General features: G+C 35.0%; 1 protein-coding gene across 2 annotated transcripts in view; it reads left to right on the forward strand.

Moving 5' to 3' along the window:
• LOC136832583 (lachesin-like) overlaps positions 1-25,407 on the forward strand; it is a 578,121-nt gene that overhangs the window by 372,816 nt on the left and 179,898 nt on the right. For both annotated transcript variants that reach the window (XM_067093660.1, XM_067093659.1), the window contains exon 4: positions 22,480-22,687. In XM_067093660.1, the coding sequence (XP_066949761.1) occupies positions 22,480-22,687 (208 nt within the window). The remainder of the gene's footprint in view (positions 1-22,479; positions 22,688-25,407) is intronic.

Raw genomic sequence — 25,407 nt, forward strand, 5'->3', positions numbered from 1 at the left:
TCCTTCTATCAGAAGCTGTATTTCAATTCTTAAGTTACCACATTTATGGTTATATATATATATATATATATATATATATATATATATATATATATATATATATATATATATATATATATATATATATATATATATATATTGATCTTTTGTAGAGGGGCAGGCAGCTTTTGTATGACTTTTATTTTCTTAAAACTTTCCCGTCTTGAATTGCATTCTGTTTAATAATTTTCTTTCTTTTCTATACCTTTCTGCTTCTTTTTATCAACTTCCTTCTTAATATAACATTAAAAGAAGTTTAGTTAATAAATGCAATGAGACCTTTTGATTTTCTCACAGTCCCATGAACTCAGTACATATTTATCCTTGTCCATGCATTCAAGTCCAAAAATATAAATATAAAAATAATTGTCCCATGTCTTACCAGAACCCAAGAATGGTTTTTTTTCCACACAAGAAGTAGTTACCAACAACTAGCATATGAATAATTACCCCGTTTCTTTCTTCAGCAAGAATATTAATTTGATTATCGGGTCAGTGGTAATTTGTTTCTTAAGCAATTATCAACCAGTAACTAGGACTCCACCTAGACTAATGGGACTTAGATATGAACCCAACTCGATCACTAACCTGATAAGGTCTTTGGTATTCCCCTTTCTAAGGTGGGAATGTAATCAAATAGAGGACGAAGTAACACCTTAATGAAGTTGAAGAAGTTGGAGATGGCTGTCCCGTGTTAGCAATGTTATTCTCCATCACTCTGTTCAGTCTTCTTTCGGAGGAAGCACCGGATTTTGCCATCTTTTCTATTCTCCAAGGTTTTTATAAAAACCGTGGGTTGTGGGTTTTATTCTCTCTCTCTCTCTCTCTCTCTCTCTCTCTCTCTCTCTCTCTCTCTCTCTCTCTCTCTCTCTAGTTCGCTTTAACATTTTCCTGTGAGTTCAAATGAAAGAATGACGCGTAATATAGTTTGGTAAACCATGAATACGCTCACCGAGTCGGAATTATTCTCTCTCTCTCTCTCTCTCTCTCTCTCTCTCTCTCTCTCTCTCTCTCTCTCTCTCTCACAATAGTTGGCTTTAGCATTTTCTTGTGAGTTCAAATGAAAGAATGACGCATAATATAGTTTGGTAAAAAATGAATACTCTCACCGAGTCGGAATTCTCTCTCTCTCTCTCTCTCTCTCTCTCTCTCTCTCTCTCTCTCTCTCTCTCTCTCTAAGAGCTTTGGTGTTGTAGTCCCATTGTGGTTCCCTTCTCCATGTGAAAATCTATGGCTTTCCAGTTAGGAATTATGCTTGTTTTGGCATACATAAGAATGTATTCGTCCTGCAAAAATAATAACTCATGTGAGAAAATCAATGTGGCTAGCCCCGACCCGAGTGATTTAATATATATCCCCAAAGCTCTGGCTAGGGTAATTTCGTTCTGCTTAGTTGCATGGGGGGCATACGTGTGAGAGAGGGACTGGCATTAGACTGGAGATGTTAGCGTTCGTCATCTACAAGACTGTAGAAGTTATGCACAGAAAACAAAAGTGAATTATATATATATATATATATATATATATATATATATATATATATATATATATATATATATATATATATATATATACACACACATACAGTACGTATGTGTGTGTATGCGTGTGTGCAAGTATAATAATTGTGTAAGGGAAGAGGAAATAGTAAAATGAAATTTATTTCAGGCATCTAGTAATGCGGAAATCGTTTGAGTGGTCAGTGTTATTGCGTCATATGATATCAAATGGTTGTACCATTAGCATTGTTACGGGAAACCTCAAGGTCACATATTCTATTTTCCCATTTGATGAAGACCAACTTCTTATTAGTATCTTGGAGCATTTAGAAATGATTTTGACATTTCCTTCAATGACGATTTTCCTCCCCCCACCTTTTCTCTTCTATTTTATTTGGCATTTTTCCCGTCTTCGCACCACCACCAGAAGACGACGGGGAAATCATTCTTAAGAAAAACAAAACCATCGGCAGCCGGGAAAAGTTATTCCTGTCGATGTTTTCAGTTTTGCAGAACTTGAAATTAAATAAACAGATTTTTGTTCTTTTGCGTTCCCTGTCCTGAATAAACTATATATATATATATATATATATATATATATATATATATATATATATATATATATATATATATATATATATATATATATATATATAAAATATGTGTGTATATATATAATATATAAAATATATGTACATATATATATGTATATATGTATGTATGTATGTATGTATGTATGTATGTATATATATATATTATATATATATATATATATATATATATATATATATATATATATATATATATATATATATATATATATATATATATATTTATATATAGGAACTAATGAAATATTTGCTATGTTTTTTTGGTATTGTATCGCGAAATGCATTTTTTTTTACACTCCCCTTTTACTTGTTAACACTCAATTCAGTACTTTATTTCTTAAGACGTGTGTGTCAAACTTTCTCCTGTGCATTCACCATTAAATACAACTGGCATAAATGAACCCTTAACTTCACGAGTTCCTAATATTTTTTAATTCTATTCAAATGGAAACCAAAGTATTGAATGATCAAATAAACTCATTTTACTCAAGGCTGTGACAAGAAGACTCTCTTAGAGACCGCTTGGTAGATGATGGAAAGTTCATCATTTGACTCTTTTCGATTTAAGAAATTACGGAGAAAAACGTATTGAGAAAAATGTCTGCGAAATCGAGAATATAAGCGTTCACGGGGTTTTTCTGTACGTTATCTCTTCTCTCTATATTTCCCATTACTTTCTGTTACTTCTTTCCAATGAACCTCATATTCGTTGGAAGCTTGAATTTCAAGTCATTGGCCGGTGTGGGTGTGTTCCATACGAATAGGGTTATTCATGTTCTTAATATAATAATAATAATAATAATAATAATAATAGTAATAATAATAATAATAATATTAATAATAATAATTTTTATATTAATTGATGTGTGTGTATTGGGTTTTATTCAAATGTAGTTTTAGGGAATATTTCCCCTTTCCAGTTGTGAAAAATAGTATATTTAAAAACATGAAACAAGAGTTAGAAATGCTGACGAATCTCTGCCTCCCGAAGGGATAGCAACTGTTAGGGGATAATGTCGGGAATAATTAGAGAATAGTTAAAAAAATTGTGTGTAAAAACGAAGGCCAGGCTTCCTCCATTTACTCTTTCAGTAACCACCTACTGGTTCACTATGCACTGAAGTTTTACAATGACTAGAGTCACTGTTTTTGTCCCGGAAAGGGACGATAATGGCGTTGATCTCGTAAGATCAGGCATTCGTAGCAATTTCCTCAACAATTATACGTATTTTTGGATCGCATAGTGGATGTTAATATTGTCGTACTCTAAGTCCTCTCTCTCTCTCTCTCTCTCTCTCTCTCTCTCTCTCTCAGCACATATCAGTAAGCGGTGTAGCCCCAGGGAGATGAAGCTGAATCCTATCAAAACTAGGACCTTGTTGGCTGCCCGATCACTGTGATTCACAAAGTATTAGTGACGCTTCTCTTTTGATTATGGATATTTGACCATATTGGGTGGTACGTTTGTCGGTAATTTTTCTTTTTTGCACTCCTCAAAAAATGTACCGTCTATTGCTCCGTGTTGTTAAGGTATCTTGGCTCGTCATTGCTGGGATACTGGTCTCATGTCTGGCTCCCGGCAGCCTCCTGAGATTTTTATCTTCTAGAGAACATTGCACTGAGTGATGGTTTCCTTTCCTACGTTAATTATGGTGTAAACCATCATCGGCAGATATCTTGTGCTCATTAGTTGTATTTCAACAAAGAACCTGTGTTTTCACTGTTGATACCCGCGCCTGTGTAATTATTAGATGCTGTTCAGTTCATAGTCATCATCCGTGTCACAAAGCACATAAACATGGGTATTTGCTCCTACTGTGACATAAGTGACACAAACTGTATTCTTCCGTGTAGTGTTATAGATATTGAAGTTAATAAGTTTAATGGAGACTGGAATGCTACTTTTCAGTATTGTGCAGCATTGTCTGAACTTTCCCCCTTATACTGGCTGGAAAAGTACGGTCTTAAGATTTCTAGTAGAATGATGTCAATGTTCATAAGTTGGAGGTTGACTAATGCTACCTTTATATTCTGTGCACCATTTACGTTTTGTTTATTTATTCATTTTAACTGTTCTCAACACAACTTTGTTATGCATTAAAATGTTTCTATTTTGTTAATTGTTTGTTTATTTTCGTGGCATGCATATTAACTGCATATTTTGGCAATGTTGATTTCTTTCATATGAATAAGTTACTCTTGGGCGAGTCAGTGGTGATTTTAGTTTCTTTGCCAACATATTCTTCTTGTATATTACTCCTACCGGTCAAGATAACAATTACATTTGCTGCCCTAACTGTGGTAGTAATGTTTTTACCTTTTACCCTATGTTACGTGTTATCTTGATTTGTAATCCATATTAGAACTTAGAGCTCTTTATTTTCGTTAGGAAGATGTGGGTATTAACTAATGTTGACCTGACAGAGTTACAGCAAGAATATGGACTGTGAAGAACAAGAGGATTTACCCATTTATTCTTTTCCCTGCGTTTCGTGTCGCGTACAAACATAGGACTTAGTATTTATAAACAAACACTAAACACCCTGCAAAATTCGTGAGCGCAGCCCACCCCGTCCTGTAATGTGCTTTGTCTGTGAACGTTTCACAAACGCCGGGAGCAATGCCATTCGGCTGGCAGCGCTAAAAATGGGAAAGTTACATTATCAGGCTTAACAATAAAAAAAAAAGAGAGAGAGAGAGAGAGAGACCAAACACCAATGGTAACTGAATGTTTAAGTGGCGGCGGATGGCGCCCGCTGCAAACTGGGCCATTACCAGAAATTAAAGTCATTAAAAGGCAAATTTGTGGCTCATTGGATCCGTGGGTTTGATAGCTGACCGCTGATAAATTGCGACATTTCTCTTTTAGTCTTTCTGGGTAAGAATTTATTTTCTAAATATAAGCAGTACGCGGGGCTGACGCCATATTTAGACGCGAATTGCCGCATAGACTTTGTTTTACCCGCTGGTGTTGGTCGTGTTTCGAGGTTTTATCATTCATTGCTCTTGATTATGCGCTATTATTTCAACGCTCTTTGCTTTGGCTGCTTGCTCCAGGAGCAGTGCTTTCTGACCAATTTTCTCTCATTAAGTTATTGAAAGAAGTTGGTGATTTTGTCTGTTCGTACGCCAGGTTGATATAATATATGTTTCATTTGATATGGGGACTTAGATAAATATTGTCTTTATAGAAAAGTGATTGATGAGTAATAGATATTGTCTTTATAGACAGGTGATTGAGCTGAGTAATAAATATTGTCTTTATAGACAAGTGGTTGAACTGATTAATAAATATTGTCTTTATAAACAAGTGGTTGAACTGAGTATTAGATGTTGTCTTTCTAGACAAGTGGTTGAACTGGGTAATAAATATTGTCTTTACAGACAAGTGGTTGAACTGATTAATAGATATTGTCTTTATAAACAAGTGGTTGAACTGAGTATTAGATACTGTCTTTCTAGACAAGTGGTTGAACTGAGTAATGGATATTGTCTTTACAGACAAGCGGTTGAACTGAGTAATGAATATTGTCTTTATAGACAAGTGATTGAGCTGAGTAATAAATATTGTCTTTATAGACAAGTGGTTGAACTGAGTAATAAATATTGTCTTTATAGACAAGTGGTTGAACTGAGTATTAGATGTTGTTTTTCTTGACAAGTGGTTGAACTGAGTAATAAATATTGTCTTTATAGACAAGTGATTGAACTGAGTAATAAATATTGTCTTTATAGACAAGTGATTGAACTGAGTAATAGATATTGTATTTATAGATAAGTGGTTGAACTGAGTAATAGATATTGTCTTTACAGACAAGTGGTTGAACTGAGTAATGAATATTGTCTTTATAGACAAGTGATTGAGCTGAGTAATAAATATTGTCTTTATAGACAAGTGGTTGAACTGAGTAATAAATATTGTCTTTATAGACAAGTGGTTGAACTGAGTATTAGATGTTGTCTTTCTAGACAAGCGGTTGAACTGAGTAATAAATATTGTCTTTATAAACAAGTGATTGAACTGAGTAATAAATATTGTCTTTATAGACAAGTGATTGAACTGAGTAATAAATATTGTCTTTATAGACAAGTGGTTGAACTGAGTAATAGATAATGTCTTTATAGATAAGTGGTTGAACTGAGTAATAGATATTGTCTTTACAGACAAGTGGTTGAACTGAGTAATGAATATTGTCTTTATAGACAAGTGATTGAGCTGAGTAATAAATATTGTCTTTATAGACAAGTGGTTGAACTGAGTATTAGATGTTGTCTTTCTAGACAAGTTGTTGAACTGAGTATTAGATGTTGTCTTTCTAGACAAGTGGTTGAACTGAGTAATAAATATTGTCTTTATAGACAAGTGATTGAACTGAGTAATAAATATTGTCTTTATAGACAAGTGGTTGAACTGAGTAATAAATATTGTATTTATAGATAAGTGGTTGAGCTGAGTAATAGATATTGTCTTTATAGACAAGTGATTGAGCTGATTAATAGATATTGTCTTAATAGAGAAGTGATTGAACCGAGTAATAGATATTGTCTTTATAGACAAGTGGTTGGACTGAGTAATAGATATTGTCTTTAGAGACAGATGGTTGAACTGAGATGTGTCTAATATACGATAAGTGATTGCGTTATAGTTGAGTGTAAATCTGTGACGTATATATGATTAAAAAGAAATGGCGAGGTGATGAAACGACTCTAAATACTCTCTTTGATTCCGGATCCTTTCTTTGAGGTCATTAATGATCTTTTTTCCTGTATCTAGCATAGCAAGTTTGGTTTCAATATTAAATAAACAAGAAAAAAAGTAAAAGCTTCCTTCTTTTCCAGGGTACATTAATTACGAAAGTTTTGTTTAACTTGGAAAAAAAACGCAAGCATGCTATAGAAAGTTATTACCATTTTTTAATCTTTTTCTTTTGTTACTCGATTGTATTTTTTTGTTTGCGTTGTCTCAGATTTTTATTTAAGTATTACATAAGCCAAAATAAAATAGGATTTCCCTTCCTTTCATAGCAAAATAAAAATGCGTAAAATTAAAGCTACGTCTTGCTCCTTTGTTTTAATCCATGTGATTTAGCGCTGAAATAGATGTTGCGCAAACCGTTACAATTAATCTTATTGTTCACATAATACTTACTCTCTTTTGTTGAAGTGGAAATAACTTTTTCAAGGTGATATTCAGAAATAGCTGTAAGAGTGGCTTTACAGTTTTATCTTATTGTGTCACGAGTAAATTATTATGTTTCTTGAAATGATAATCCTTATAAATGTTGTAAAATATATCTAGTAGTACATTACGACAATCAACTTCAGAGGAAGGGTCTATTCAAGGAGACCAAGTCATTAGGGTAAGTGATATAAAGCCAGGAAAACTGAAGCTGTTTTGCCTAGCTGTTTTCCCTGATCAGTAATTCGCTTTGTTCAGATGAAGATGTGCTCAGTTATTCGGAATATGTGAAGATACTTGGTGTTGCCTCCAAGGTTTGTTTTTTTTTTTTTTATCTCTCTGTACTTTGCGAACAGCTAAGACCGTCAGAAAGCTATGCAGAGTTTGTTTGGCTTCTTGAATCTACAGACATTATGGGACTAAATTCCGAATGCTTGCATCAGAGCGTTTGCTCCAGTCCTTTTGCTATATTGGTCAGATGTCCGAATGTCAGCAGCTACCAGAGATCTTTGATCAAGAGGTTCTGGCTCCCCAAGAACTGTCCTCTATGAGCTTTGAAATAGGAACGTGCTGCTCGCTCTGCTATGCTGTCACACTTTGCCCAGTGCCAGTGACAGTGCCAGAGGCTTCTCGTTTTCTGTTGAAATGTCATTTGGCATTGTTACTGATGCCCTTGAGTTCAAGAGTGGTTGTAAATTTATTCTCAAGCACTGACACAATCTCTGTAGGTTCTTTGACTTGGGTGTTTACTGCTTGATTTTTCAACTTTATGCCTTCCCTCTTTAACAAGAACCAATGCCTTTACGTTTACGTAATTGTTCACATTTTTTATTTTTTTATCAACTTACTCGTTTACTGACCCTAGAGGATATTTAAAACGGTTTTCAAAAGGTCATTTTGGGATGAAATTGCTAGCCCGCTGCCCTTCTCCACCAGAGGTTCTGCCTACCACCTTTGAATAACCACCATATAACTCATTCCCTCGTTAGCACATTTAATTTTTCAGGTAACGGGTTAGAAGTCATTGTAGCGCCCCCCTCCCCCACTTATGAGATCGATCTTGAGTTTTTACTGGCAGCGTGAAGGTGGAAACTACTGCTCTACTCATATGTGTGCGTGTTTTTAAAGTTTTTATTCATTTATTTATAAGTTACATTGTTGTCCCAGCCCCTCTTCTTCTGGTAGATAGCATTCTGTGCTGTGAAAAGTTGCATTTTTGTTCTTCAAGGTAATGACTCTCTAGGCTTGTTCCATTGAATTCTTGCGCTCTTTTAGCGATAATAATAATAATAATAATAATAATAATAATAATAATAATAATAATAATAATAATAATAATTAAATCAACAACTTTAAAGCCGCCAAATATATCAGAAGTCTTGTCAGTTTCTTTACATGTTATCTATCATTCTTTGTAATGTTTTCTTGGATAGTCTAAAATACATGATGGTTCAGCCATATATGAGCAGATACATATTGTATAGGCACACGACTTTATCTTGCTCTCTTTGGTGAAGAAATAAAGGGGATTAACTTTTACTAGAAAGTTTTTCGTTCCAGATAAAAGGAAAACCTAGAAATCCACTTTATTCTAAGTTACTAAACTTTTGCGTCAGATTACTTAAAAAAAAAGGGGGAAAAAAAAAACGAAATTCGGGGCCGCACTAACTTCTTAGTTTAAGAGTACTCATTTTACGAAACACGTTCCAATAACTTTGCTTTAACGGTTGTCACAAATTCTCACCGGAGACATCCAGGTTAGATGAAAAATCAGGTCTTGGATGAATATTTAGAAATTGGGTTGATATATCATGTATCTGTCTATTTAGAAACTGGGTTGATATATTAATCTGTTTATTTAGAAATTGGGTTGATATGTTATGTGTCTCTATTTACTGGGTTGGCTGTTATCAGGTATTTGGAAACTGGTTGATATATTATGTATCTGTCTATTTAGAAACTGGGTTGATATATTATGTATCTGTCTATTTAGAAACTGGGTTGATATATTATGTATCTGTCTATTTAGAAACTGGGTTGATATATTATGTATCTGTCTATTTTGGGTTGAAATTAGGGTTGATATATTATGTATCTGTCTATTTAGAATATGTTTGGGAAACTTGATATATTTTTATGTATCTGTATCTATTTAGAAACTGGGTTGATATATTTTGTGTCTATCTGATATATTGTATGTCTATTTAGAAACTGCGTTGATATATTTTGTTTATATATTTAGAAACTGGGTTGATATATTATGCATGTGTCTATTTATAAACTGGGTTAATATGTATCTTTCTATTTAGAAACTGAGTTGATATGTATCTTTCTGTTTAGAAACTAGGTTGATATGTATCTTTCTATTTAGAAACTGAGTTGATATGTATCTTTCTATTTAGAAACTGGGTTGATATGTATCTGTCTATTTAGAAACTGGGTTGATATGTATCTTTCTATTTAGAAACTGGGTTGATATGTATATGTATCTTTCTATTTCTGATATGTATCTGTCTATTTAGAAACTAGTATCTTTCTATTTGAAATGTATCTGTCTGTTTAGAAACTGGGGCTACGTATCTTTCTATTTGAAATATATGACTGTCTATTTAGAAACTCTATCTTTCTATTCAGAAGCTGGGTCTATTGATCTGGGTGATTTAGAATAATAATTATTCACAAGATTTTCCTCTTAATATGAAAACATGAAGGAAAAAGAAACACCACAGGGCAACAAGGGCCAAGTTCCCGTTTCCGGACCACGAGCTCAGAAGAATGTAGTCTCAGACCCACAGTGAAACCGGGACAGAACTGAACTAAATTATTAGCTGTTTCGTTCATAAAGTCTTCAAAGGATTTGCGAAAGCGAAGCTGACACATATCGAATGGCAAGTAAAATTGCAATAAAAAAATGTAGCTTATGGCTTGGTAGGTTTTTCATATATTCCAGAAATAGGAAAAGTCCGGTCTCATAATGATATGTGAGAGTCATATTATTAAAAATTAATATTATATAAGGAAGAACAGCCTCGTTTTCCTCTTTAATAGCCCTTATGACAACTCGAGAAGCAGACCGAGCTAGCTGCATAATTCGATCTCCCTAGACGTAACATTATGAAATTTATATATCAAATAGTAACATGTACTTGGAATTTAGTTTTATAACTCTCAGTGATAGTTGTGTTGCGATAAACGCAGTTATAAGGACGTAGGAAAATACTGATATTCGCAAAAATGGCAATAGTTGGTGAGAAGTCACAGGAATCTTGCACTTTTCGCTTGAATGAATATGTTTATACATGGCAAGGTGGTGATAATGCTCCCAGTGTTGCAGTGGTTTTCAATTTTTTTGTCGCCGTGTCCCATTTTTGGCATCCATAAATACTCATGACCCACTGCCCTTCATAACTGTGTAATGATGATAATAGAATAATTATAAAGCATTTTCGGAACACTTTATTAGTTTTACATTTTCATTTATGAAAGAAAGCACTGGCCTGCATTTACTGTAAATGATTTTTCACTTTTTATATACTATTTTGAAGATGTTCGTGGTATGCCCGCCCACCCCTCCCCAGAACTGCCTTTGGCCCACAGGTTGAAAACCACTGTCCAGTGGGAAGCAGAATTACTGCCTAGAACCAAATGGAAAGTTGATTGTTTATGGAGCCATATTGGACATTAATCGATCAGCCAATAAGGTGACCGACTGAAAAAAATCCTCTGTTTCCAGAAATAAATAAATATACACACCCTTGGTGTGACCAGATGCTCAAACTTTATAAAATAAAAGAAATGGAAAAAGTCATCGCCAAAGACCCGAGTTCAGGTCACGAGGGTCATAAAGTGACCTCGAGTGCTTCATTAAGTCGTCAGCCTGTTAAAGGAAATGATTTATTAAGGGTATCGTGACTTCAGTAATATATGGCTGTATCATAAACACCCATTTTCCAGTCCCACGCTTTGCTTTCGATCGATGATGGCCATAAACGTCTTGAACGCGGAAGTTTCTCTCTCTCTCTCTCTCTCTCTCTCTCTCTCTCTCTCTCTCTCTCTCTCTCTCTCTCTCTCGGGTTTATTGTTTATGTACTTAGGAACTTCATTTTAAACTAAAGTATGTTTGGCATATTTAAAGTAGAAATGCACGCTTACTGTTGAGAAATGTTAAATTCAAATCAATCAATTAAAGACTTTGATTAAAATATATCAAAGCCCAAACAAGTAGATAAAGAAAAAAAACAGCAAATCAGTAAAGCAATTAAACAGAAAACGTGATTAAGATAATCCTTTGGACATGAAGAGTTTAAAGTGTATTTTTCTTTTTCTGTCAAAGAAGACTATTGTGCCAGCTTTGTCTGTCCGTCCGCACTTTATTCTGTCCAGACTTTTTCTGTTCCCCCCTCAGATCTTGAAAACTACTCAGGCTAGAGAGCTGCAGATTGGTATGTTGATCATCCACCCTCCAATCGTCAGACATACCAAACTTCAGCCCTCTAGCCTCAGTAGTTTTTATTTCATTTAAGGTTAAAGTTAGCCAGAATCACGCTACTGGCAACGATATAGGACAATCCACCACCGGGCCGTGGTTTAACATTTAATGGGCCGGGCTCATACAGCATTATACCGAGACCAACAAAAAATAGATCTGTTTTCGGTGGCCTTGATTATACGCTGTAGCAATTATACAGAAAACTCGATTGCGCCGAAGAAACTTCGGCACATTTTTTTTTTTTTTTTTCAATTTACCATCCCTATTTTTTGTTGTTGTTCATAGACACTTCAGGGGATGGTTTGCCCCTATTTTTTTATTGTTAATTATTACTTTAATGGATGGTTCGCCTCTATTTATTTTGTTATTGTTCATTGGTAGTTTAGGGGATGGCTGGGGCTACTCAGCATCCGCTGTTTTCTGTGAAGTTTCCCATAATTGACTGGAGTATCTTTGGTGCTATTTAAGGCAGATGGGCCTTCCCAGGGGCTACATTGAGTTGCCTTACTCTGGATGGGGACCATTTAATCACTGTTATCTGACCTTGGCGTGTGCCGCATTCTCTGTACCTTTGGTTTCCCAGTCTTGGGTCTGAGTTCCCTTTCTTGGGGATGAAAGTATCCATACTTTCCTCTAAATGTTTATTGTCTTTATCGCTTAGTTTAATTTGATTTCGACTGGTTGTATATGTGGTTTTGATTATGATTGGTTCTAGTTTTCTGTTTAATCATTAGTACAGATTTGTTGACTGCCATTTCTCTTTAGATATGTTTACTGCTAATTTTTACAAAGATTTGTTTAGTGCTATGTGTTATTAGCTACAATATAAACAGGTGTTTTTTTGTGTTGTATACAGAAAGCCTATAACCCTTTCTTACCCTAGTTACTTTTTTTCGTTTTGTTTCCATCACAAATAGGTATTTTGTGGAAGCCAGCCATGAAAGGCAGTGGTCTCCTGGCCCGTTCCACTGAAATGCGTGGCCATTATGGGTTATATATATAATAATAATAATAATCATCATGATACCCTTGAACCACCACCTCTCTTGTTAGAATTTTGTCTTAAAGCGATTTTGGGAAAGGAGTGACGTTTTATTGAATGAGAAAAGTTGCGGCGCTTAAAATTTCTCGTCGTGATCGAACTTCTGAAAGAGAAATCATACTTTCATGGTCTCCTGCTCTCGTGGCAACTTTGGTCGTTGGGGCTTTTTCGAAAGTTTCCGAGGCTTACGGTGAGCAAACACTAACGGAAATAATCAAAATTAACATGGATAAGTGTTTCATAGTTTTCGATATCTATCTGTCTGTTACCTCTCTGTCTGTGTATACATGCTTACATACATACATACATACAGACATAGCCTACATATATACATACACACATACACACATACATATATATATATATATATATATATATATATATATATATATATATCATGAAGGATTACTGTGATTTTAGGCTTTATCATGAATGATTACTGTGATTTTACACACACACACACACACACACACATATATATATATATATATATATATATATATATATATATATATATATATATATATATATATATATACATATATATATATATATATATATATGTGTGTGTGTCTGTGTGTATGTTATATATGTATATGTGTGTGGGGAAAGAAATATTGCAAACCGTATTATGAAGGCCAACCAATATTCTTAACAATTTTTTTTTTTAATGAGAGCACCAACATAATACCTAGGGTATTTCCCAGTGGAAAATGGGTAGAATTAAATGAACTGATGCAATCGATATCATGTGCTATATCGAAGTAAATGAACATGCCCTACCCTTTTGTTATTGGCAGATACATGAAGTTTTAAGGAGTTTGACATTAAAACATGCTACACTCATATAAATAATGAGTTATTAATGGGTTTAAAACCAGTACTTGCATTAAACCCACCAGTATGCTGGCATATGTGCAGTTTTATTCTAAACGTATCAATAAAAGGGAAAAAAATTATGTTTATCTCCATATTTTTATGGGCGTTACATGTAAGTAGACTTGAATATATTATATGAGTCAGTTAATTGAAAACGGCTGAAATATATCTTCAACGATATTAGGAATAGTGAAAAATTTTACACAAACACTTACTTATTCACCACATAGTATTAATTGTAAAACAAATCCCCATTTGCTCAGAAACCTCTGTGTGTTGGCTGCTGTGCGATTATCCATTTGGAAATGGGAGGAGCAAATTATTTTTTCCTACTTTTAGCTGTCTGAAAAGAAAACTATTGTGCCGGCTTTGTCTGTCCGTCCGCACTTTTTCTGTCCGCCCTCAGATCTTAAAAACTTCTAACGTTAGAGGGCTACAAATTGGCATGTTGATCATCCACCCTCCAATCATCAAACATACCAAATTGCAGCCCTGTAGCCTCAGTTATTTTTATTTTATTTAAGGTTAAAGTTAGCCATAATCGTGCATCTGGTAACGAGATAGGCGAGGCCACTACCAGGCCGTGGTTAGAGTTCCATGGGCCGCGGCTCATACAGCATTATACCGAGACCACCGAAAGATAGATCTGTTTTCGGTGGCCTTGATTATACGATGTACAGAAAACCCGATTGCGCCGAAGAAACTTCGGTGCATTTTTTACTTGTTTCCAATTTTGTATAACTCACGTAGGTTGCTAGGCAACTAGGTTTCAATTGTTCTAATTTGGTTCCAAATTCAGTGGAATAAAGTTAAAATATAATAACTGATTGTAAATATAATAACTGATTGTTAGATGTCATTGTTGTGAGCTGGCACGTGTGTATTTACTTGATTGTCGTCGAATCCAGTTCAAATGTTTTAGCTTCATTGACATTGTTGTTTATTCAAAGCACGTAATTATTGAAATGTGAAGAAGTTACATGACGTTAGAATTTTGATTTAATTACAAGGCATATTATTTTCCCGTGATATCTGTTGTTTTGTCGGGTATATTTCCTGCATATTAATAAGATAAGCTTGAATATGTAATAAAAATCCACAATTATATAGTAAATATATTACTATGTCAGTCATTAATACTAGCGTTACCAAGGATTTTCTATGCAATAATCACTGATTATAAGTAAAAGGGGGGTTTACCTTAAATATGCCAAAAAGAAAAATAACTTTATGAAAATAATTAAAACAGAAATATAAAATTTTCACTCAAAACATTGGAAGGTATTCTATAGTGGAGACAGATTGAATTATACTCACATTGGAATCCCTTCCAGTATTGTCACAATACTGTATAGTTTATTCTCTCTCTCTCTCTCTCTCTCTCTCTCTCTCTCTCTCTCTCTCTCTCTCTCTCAACAGTGAATTGGTAACACTGCATGTCATGCAATATAAGTTATTACAAAGAGCCCATGTGCTTTGGTCAGCGGCTTGCTACTGGAATAAGATGGTGTGTGTGTGTGTGTGTGTGTGTGTGTGTGTGTGTGTGTGTGTTACACAATTAAAGATAATTAAGTGGGAGAAGCAACTTTGAGATTCAAGGACTCTTCCCTTCACTGAACATCTGTCATTTCTAGCTGTCTTTTCGCCAAGTCTCTTCAGAGACCGCTTGATTTTGTTACATACAGTTTTATTTTTCATCTCTCTGGAGCTATTTTATTTGCCTATTATCTGTAAATACCAATGTATTCCAGAAGATCTGCATTAGAGGAAGGAGTACAAATGACTTTGTCGTTATATCTATGAATCACACCAGTGATATGTAATCTGTTTAAATCATGCATATTATCTAAGTATTAAACATGAATATTTAAATATGCGTCCCAGTGTCTAAAAAAGTATTTGCTACGCAGGAACATATTTTCCAAATCTCCTCTCCTGTTTTTAGTTTTCTATGAAAGAAAACTGTTGAGATGGCTTTGTCTGTCCGTCCGCACTTTTTCGGTCCGTCCTCAGATCTTAAAAACTACTGATCAGGTCTAGAGGGCTGCAAATTAGTATGTTGATCATCCACCCTCCAATCATCAAATATACCAAATTGCAGTCCTCTAGCCTCAGTAGTTTTTATTTTATTTAAGGTTAAAGAAAGCCATGACCGTGAGTATGGCACCGCAACAACACAGGCCACCACGACCGGCTGAGAGTTTCATGGGCCGTGGAGGAGAATTTCATACAGCATTATACGCTGTACAGAAAATCGATTGCGCTGAAGAAACTTCGGCGCATTTTTACTTGTTTTTCTTCTGTAATCCATTGAGGAGAATACCAATCTATTAACCCCTGTTGTGCAATTATAATTATTGGTATTTGTGATGCTTGCTCTTCAACTGACGGTCGGAAGAGCTAATGGGCCAACGGTCCATTACCTTTCGGCTGTCGTCCATGTAAATGCGGGCCAGACCCATCAGTGCTTAACTTTTCTGATCGGACGGCCATTGGTATTTGAGGCATAACAAGATTTATCAATAATTTCAGAATTTCAGACAATTGAACTACAAATTCGCAAAGGAATATTCATTCCTACTCGTGGCTAGTGAATCGCCGTGTTGAAAAGAAATATAACAAAGTCAAGTAAAATTCTGCAAACTTCAGCATCGGCTGTAAATACAGACGGCGCAGTCAATTATATTTTCATTATGGAAGAATGTCGAGAATTTTTATTGACTAAAAATGTCAGCATTTCTAAAACGCTTTGTATTTTTTTTTTCTTTTTTAGATTTTCAGTCGGTCTGAGAGAGAGAGAGAGAGAGAGAGAGAGAGAGAGAGAGAGAGAGAGAGAGAGAGAGAGACTTGGGCATTCTTGCAATTTGTTTCCTGATTATCATTTGTGGAAAATTTACTCGGCCATAGAGATTTTGCATCGTTGGAAAAAAGGCAATTATACAGTTTGTTGATATTTCTCACTATTATTTTTTGTTTCCTGATGAATTTTTCATTGAGATTTTTATAAGATATGCAAGCCAGGATTTGTAAATGGTAAACATTTACTAAGGTACCATTTTTATTTTTACTTTACGTGTATATTCCAAGGTATAATTGCAGGTTAAAAATATTCAGCGTCGTATTTTAATATCACTGGTCGAACAAATCATTCCTTACGCTTAAATGATGCTAGCAGTGATACTGGTTATAAGAAATTGATAACCACAGCAACAGCAATACCGATAGAAAAGAATTACCCTCCAAAAGGTCTTTACAAAAGAAGATATGACCACTCATATAATGCCAGAGTACAACACGTGTGTTTTGTGAGCCGTAATCCAGAACATCTGTGCTGGCTGTGCCAATAGAGAGAGCCAGTCCCGTGTCCCAGCTTCCTCTCGTGAAAGGTTCCGGACAAAATTCCCACTTTTACCCAACTTGATTTCATCACATTTTTTGACTGTGCAACGGCTGGGTTTGAACATTAAGTTATTTCACTCGTTTCGTATTTCTTTTCTCTCTTTTTTTTTTTTTTTTACTTTTACAAGGGGAATGGAATTTTGTTATTTCTACTCTTATTTCCTTTTTTGGTGGGGGGCCGGGTGGGGGAGAGACGTCTTTACGTTTTGGTCATAATGATGGTAATGCATAAAATAGCTTAAGTGGAGGTGGTGAAGACTAGAATTTTTTTCACGATTTAGAAACAAATACTCCTTAGCTATTATTCGCACATTTATTTACTTTGCTAGTAAAATTAGTATTTTATTTATACATCGTAAGGAGGATAGAGACAAGTTGCCGATACTGACATTGGCATCTGCAAGAAATGAAAAGGAAAGATTAAGGAACGCTTCCTCATTTATCAGCCATATTTCAGCATTTTAAACAGACATGAACTGAATAATCCAGGGTTTAGTGGCTGACAAAGAATTTCATATATTTTTCACTATCGCACGCTTCATGGTAAGTAATGCTGCTTTGGTTATTAAAATTGCTAGACTAGTGCCGAACGTTTGTTTAATATAATAGTTTTTTTTTTATTATTTCGCCGAAAAAATGAAAGATTGATTAAACGTCCTCCCCACCTCTTAAAAAGTGCGACACATTCTTCGTATCATGCAGTTTTGTAGTAAACATTGCTTTGTGGGAAATTCGCTGCAAAAATAAAACTATCCTGCTGTCCCCTAATCCTAGAAAGGATTATGTTGGCAGCATTCTTTTTTTTTATTTTATTTTCGTTTTGCTTGTTTTTTATTCTGAAGAGCTCTAATGTCGAAGCGACTTCCATATCTCATAAATCAGGTTTTATTGAAACACGGGTGACTATCAGGTCATATTAGTACAAATAGGTCATGGAATGTTTGTGCCTTCCAACCGGCCCCCAACTGCAACCATTTCCTTGTCTCCATCTTCTCTAAGTGTTACCTCCTAATACATCTGTAAAGTTTTCGTATAGTTTCAGCGTTAGTTCTTTGTACATCATTTCCTTTAGTTTCTGGATCTCTCGATGTGGCTGTCCAACCACTCCAACTCCCCCTTTTCGATGTCTTAAGCAGTGCACTGCCGGTAGTGCCTCAGTGCTTGGCTTGACAGCCTAAATTTCATAAATCAAAATACCAATGCCTGTCAGGAGATATTAACACCATCGAATGTCATTATGAAATACAATGACAATCACATTATAAAAAAAAAAAAACTAAGTGCACCTCCCAACAGTATTCCCCTCATTGATGGTTTTAGGCAACTGGCGTTTTGTATAATCCTATCCTAGTCTTTTTTGACTTGCTGATTTGAATAGATTTCGAATCAGGATTTTTCTTAGAACACGAAAAAAAAAACCCATCGGTTGAAATTACACGGTGGTGGAGCAAACTGTATTTTTACTTTATCGCTCGAAAATGAAGTACGTGTTTCCAAGGCGTTCCTTTACTTTTCTTGCGATCTATAAAATCCATCACTTACGTTCACCAAGTATCTCGGTGGTACGTTCATCAAGTGTCTCAGTGTTAGATGCCTTTAACAGTTCTTACCCGTTCTCCTAATTTTTTTTTTTTTTCCAGAAGTACAATGATAGTGCGTAAAGTTCATGTTAAATTTATAAAAAAAAACAGGCGTTGAAGTAAATTAATTTTATTATAATGTAGGAAATAAAGCTTCCAAATATACAGGCAACATAGCATTTCACTCCCGGTAGGAATATATCTAAAACATGGAATCACTTGAAAGCAAATGAAAAAAGTAAATGATATTGGATAATGAAGATGTACGACTGTAAAATAATGTTTTACGCCCCATTCAAATCCAGCGTTTTTGTACACCGACGCAGAAGCCAAAGCTGTTCCTTTGACCGGAATCGACACGGGGCGGAAAACTAAAAGTAAAATGGAAAAAGGTGACCACCCAGCTGCTGATTAAGAACTTGAAATAACGAGAGGAGTTGAAGAGGGAAAAACAGCCCGGAGACAATAGGTGATTAATTAAGAGTCTTGTTTGGTTGCTCAGGTGATTCGCGCCATTATTTTATTTTATATTCGGACCTTCCCGTTTCCACTGGGGAACGCGTTTGTTATTGGAGAATAGCGAAGCCTAGGGTTTTGTTGAATAACGCCTTCCTTTTTAAGCTCGGTGTATTCATGTATGTGTATATGTATGTATGTTCGGACATACTTTTATTACTTTTATCTGAAAAGTGAGTGATAGAATGAACCAGAAGTAACACGGAGCTACTTTTGTTTATTGCCAAGTGGATTAGGAAGAACTCAGTAGGCCTGACTCATTTTCCTCTTGGTGAAGAGTAAGAAGAGGAAGAAGACGGTGGAGAGAGAGAGAGAGAGAGAGAGGTAATGCTAAGGTTTGTGAGGAGTATGAAGATTTTTAAGTGAAATTCCAAAGTCTGCTTGATTTTATGTCTTGTTTAGTCAAGGTAAATTAGAATTGAACTTTAGACGAAGGAAGACTATAACAAATGGCGACTTATTGTATCATTATCCTAGAAGAGTAAATCTGAATTAACAGGATGGCGTATAACTGAAGTTAAAGTGAAAGAGACTTTGAAGGTGCCTTTCGATATAAGTGCCAAATAAGCCCTTTTATAAAGGACAATTCCCCAGAGCTACAGTACCTTGGAATGCAACGCTTGGCTCGTAATAACCGCTTGCAGTTATTGTTCATAAAAAGGTAATCAGCGAAGTATATAATTTTGGGTCTGGTCAATATCTGGATTGGTGACCACCAAGAAAAGGGAGACACTATTGCGAGGTTTGTCTGCATGTCAGTCTATCCGTTTGCATTTGCGTACTTGACCTTTATATTTAGGCCTGTCTTCTGTATTGCTCTTACCAAGTCTTCATTGAAGTCAATATTTTTTCTCTTCCTCAGGCGTTTTCTGCCATATTTATATATCATAGCAATTGTATCAAGATCTAGAGAACTGGATATTCAGAGGGCGTTTGTAAGTAAATTAATGTGCGTACTATAAAAATTAAACGGTTGCCTCAAGGTGACAATTACATCTTGCCTACCTGTAAACGGTTTTGGTTCTCTTAGCATATTGTTCAACTTCCGGTCAGAGAAATGTGTGCTTGTGTTTACGTAAACAGCTTGCTTGAGTTTTTTTAGTTTTCTTATAATGTCATAAACATTTTCCTATTTTTGAAAAAAACTGCGTATCCACTGACGAAAGGGCAGAAGCTGATGCATGATCTAATTCGCTCCAGAGGGAAGTCTGAACTGGGCTTAGGACATAACTCTCAGGAGAGAGAAAATGAAATTATTTCGTTACTGAAGATTTACGTTATTTATGACCTAAATGTCATAAAGAATCTTAGATGCAAATTCTGCCATCATGTTGAAATAAGGTTGATGCTTCCTCCCGGTAAGTTTGTTTGTTGCTTGAGACAGTTTTTTTTTTATTTTTGTAAATCTTGCAGAAGAGGGACCGTATTTTGCGTCTATGGAGACAATGTTTTCAAAATTAATCTCTAAGATACATCTTTCATCCATCTTTCTCATTTTGCTGTGCTGTTCTTCAGGCAGCCTACTGGGAATTAGGTGAAGTAGATTTTTTACCTTGGGGGCAGGTTTTTTTTTTTTTGGGGGTACTTGTCATTATACTTTATTTTTTTTTTTTTTTTTTTTTTTGAGGGGAGGATGGGTGGGGATTGATTGAGGGTAGGGGTGGTGCTCTCGCTTCTTTTGAGTTTAGGTTAGTTTTTTCTCTCATTGTCTTTTTCCTCTCTTCCTTTTGCTCAGACATTTAACGATTCGTCCTTCCACCTTCATCAAAAAAATTTTTCATTTCTACATACCTGTGATTCCTATCTTCAACTGTGCTAATTTCCTTGGGCAAAATCCTCTATCTGAAAAAGCAGCCGTTTCAATTAACTTTTTCCTCTCTTGACAGCCATATTTAGATCAAGTCATCGCTGGATAATCCGTCTTTATTGAATTGCTCCAGCTGCTTGAAATTACAATGATTTTCATCTAAGTTTGTGGGGGTAATGTTTTCAATTTATTTGTGCCCAACATACTTTTAAAATCATATGTTGTTCCAGTAGTTGATTTTGTCCCATTTTTACTCAGCTAGGGATTGATATTACTCTGGAATGTAGAGCCCACACACAACATTAGTATTATTATTTTTTTTTTTTTTTGCTGAATTTGCGATTTTTTATGTTCCATTATAATTGAAGTAGTGATATGCTTCATGGTTGGGGAAAGTCATCTCACAATATTCAGTAATTAGGAAAGTGGGAAAAAAATTAGGTTTGCACCGAAAGGTTTCAACAGCATTCCCATACTCTTCCTAGGTTTTGCATTTTGATATTGTGATTCATATTATCATAACGTAATTGGTGAGTTTTTATTTTTTTATTTGATGTGAAATTGAAGTTTTGTTGACTACACCAATTTTTTTTTTCAACCCTTGCACATATATTCACCAGATCAATCTTAGTTTCTTTGCTAAATATAAGTAATCATTTAATCTATATATCCACCTCTCTCTCTCTCTCTCTCTCTCTCTCTCTCTCTCTCTCTCTCTCTCTCTCTCTCTCTCTCTCTCTCTCTCTCTCTCTCTCTAAAACTGCCCCCAAAAGAGCTTTATATGATCTGTAATAGTGAAAACTCAGACCCAAAGTTCTTTCTTTCTTTTGTTTAAATATTAAGTTGTATCAGAGTGTTCCCCCGGAACCACCTTCCATTATTGCCATAAATTCCAAATAACAAGCCGATAGAGTTTTCATAAGATATTTATCTGTCTTTCAAGACGCAGAGTGTTCAGGATTCCCGGTGTTTTCAATTATTAAGGCTTCTAAGACCGTCTAATCGCCATCACTATCAGCGTTGTTTTTGTTGGTATTTTTGTTACAGTCGTTGTTGCTGTATTTATTGTTATTAAAATACTTTGTAGTTGATGTAACGGCTGTAATAGTTCGCAGCTCTTGTGGCGAAATAACGTCCTGAGGTTATTTAACGTAATGAATGTGCCGTGACTTGGGAAATGTTACTTATTGTAATAGTTTTTTCCGCGGGGTGTATTACTTTTTCCCCATACAAGTTTTTTTCTGGTTTAAGGAAACAGAATATAGTATGTATGTTTTTCCCTTATCCTACACACACACACACACACATATATATATATTATATTATAAAGAAAAATCAATATACAAATTTTGTTACTTAAGAGATTTTTTAACCTACGCTGCCCTTTCTGATGTATTTTGAGGATTTCCCTAAATGATAACACATTGCTGCCATTTCAGGTCGCATGGATCGCCTTCGACAAGTCGGCCATTCTAACCGTGCAAGACCACGTGATCACGAGAAATCCCAGGGTCAACGTCACCCACGACGGGCACAGAACCTGGACTCTCCACCTGTCAAGGGTCAATGCCACGGATGCTGGCACCTACATGTGTCAGGTCAACACCATCGTCGCCAAAAGCCAGTTTGGCGTTCTCAACGTGGTCGGTGAGTGCCTGAGGTTTGATGTTTGCGTTGCTGTGAACGCGTAGTTTTTTTTTTTATTTGTTTATTTCTGCGTCATTGTGAATACGACTGCTTACATACCGATGGCTGATTCATATCTCTGAATCTTCTGTTTTAATTTTGCCGGAGCCGTTTGAATGCTTATACACACACACACATATACACACACACACACACACACACATATATACATATATATATATATATATATATATATATATATATATATATATATATATATATATATATATATATATATATATATGTATATATATTGGGACATCCTAAAACTAAATGGTGTATACATTGGGACGTTCTTGGGTTATGCTTAACATTTTAATGCTGTCCACGTTCGGGACTTACGTTATGACTTCCTGTGTTATAATGTGGACTACAATAGAAAATTGAGTTAGATTTATAGAATGCTTTCGCAGTCATGTGGTTATAATATTTAATGATGATAGTTATTCACGAATCAGTTCAAATTTTTAGTAGCGTCAAGATGACTTTATAATAAAAATCTAAAGCCTTGCGATCTCCCTCTTTTTATTTATTTATTTTTGTTATATAGGTGTTTGTGTGTATCACCAAAGTGACTTCTTAATTCCTCGAATTACTCACACTTCTTGGACACGCTTATCATCACATGACTTGAATCTAGATGATAAGTAAATAAGGAAGCCCTTTCCTTCTTCAGTGGAGAGAAAGTTTACCCCATTTATTTCTCATCTGTAATTTGAGACTCAGTAATAAACGTATCCTAAAGGTGGTATTATATATATATATATATATATATATATATATATATATATATATATATATATATATATATATATATATATATTATATATATATATATATATATATATATATACATATATATATATATATATTATATATGTATATATTATATTTATATATACATATATAGAATGTCTCCACTGGCTCCAACGGCTCTTATTCTATCTGGTAGCAATAGCACCGTAATAAATCTTTCTCTCATTTTTATTCACATCAACTCACATCATTCATGTGCAACTGGACTTAAATGCCCTTTTCCCATGGGGAGGGACCTAGAGCCTCGAAATAATTGATGTTGGGTCGATAAACCTCACCCTGGTGTACGCCGTGACTCTCGTTTATTTATCTGGGAGAAAAGGACAAAGTAATTATATTTTCATGTGAGCTTTTCACTCCACACACAAATCGTGAATTTTTACTGACGTTACCTGCTTCGTCTTTTTGTTATTTTATTTACGGCGTCTCGCACTCCGTGGGATTCTGCGAGAAATCATTGATGAGGGGAGGGTCTCATTGATGTTAGGGTTTCAAAGGTACCGGTGACAGTTGTATTTTTTTTTTCCCCCAAATAGAAATGAGAAAATAATATGAACGGTTATTATTGTTGCTAGTATTTTTACTTTTATTATAAATATGCTAACATTGTAAATGGAAAACGCCAACAAGTCTCAAACCAATGGTGTGGTTAATGTATTAAAACAGAGAAAAAGTATAAGAGTAACATGTTTATGAAAGAAATAGAATTAAAAAATACTAGAAACGTTTTGATGATTTGTTAGTTTTGAGGCGTTAGAATCAGTGTAACAAATAAAACTCGAACCTTACACGCTCTCATAGCCGCTTATCCGCTTATTACTTCCGCATGAAAGGTTTTCATGGATGAGAAGCATCAGAACCCACCGACAAGATTACATTTTCTTAATTCATTGAACTGCCAACGATAGCAAGAAGTTCCGTCGTGGAGTGCCGTTAGCGGTTGTGAAGCGGTGCCGGGCAGTGCCAACAAACGCTCCCTTGGTTGCAGTGCCTGGCTTTGTTTATTACTTTAATTGGTTCCGCTCAGCAATTTGGGTGACCCTGTCGTGGGGCCATTTTGTGTTGGCATCGCCCAGTTGGTCTTTTCTCCAATTATCCAGACGATTTCATTTCTGTTTTCGATAGTGATCCGCGTTGTTTAGACTCTTAAGCTTCTGACTGCGCGTTAAACACTGGCGCACTGGATGTTGAGAATTGTACTTTAAACATTAGCGCATTGGATGTTTAGAATGTTTGGTGTTATGCGTTATCGTCTTTGGCATTTTGCTAATTCAGGTATGACTTTTTAATGTTTTCGGTTTGACTTATTTTAACGAACATATTGCAAGCCATTTCGAGTGTACGAATGGGATTGTAAACTCATTTCATTGGAAGTCTACGCAACTAGTCTGTTATCTTAATTGTTAGCCATTCGTTATACTTCTGTGCGCTACTTGCTCATGTGCTTATACATTTCCAAATTAAACTAGGTAAAGTATAAATAAAATCACACCCACACACACACACACACACCTGTACACACAAACTACACATATATATATATATATATATATATATGTATATATATATATATATATATATATATATATATATATATATATATATATATATATACAGTGCATGTATATGCACTAACATGTGTCAATAACTCATGTTACGACGCTAGTTTCAATATCAATCAGTTCCGCCCTCTCTCTCTCTCTCTCTCTCTCTCTCTCTCTCTCCCCATTTTGAGCTGAACGCCGCAGAACGGTGTTGGAATTACTATATAATAATGTTACAAGTATTATGTTCAGATAAAGGTTATATAATCTAAAAAGTTATTTGGGCAGTTATATTTTATGTGATCAGTTTCTGATGTGGCC

This window comes from Macrobrachium rosenbergii, chromosome 50, assembly GCF_040412425.1.
Source record: "Macrobrachium rosenbergii isolate ZJJX-2024 chromosome 50, ASM4041242v1, whole genome shotgun sequence".
Classification (NCBI taxonomy): Eukaryota; Metazoa; Arthropoda; class Malacostraca; order Decapoda; family Palaemonidae; genus Macrobrachium; species Macrobrachium rosenbergii.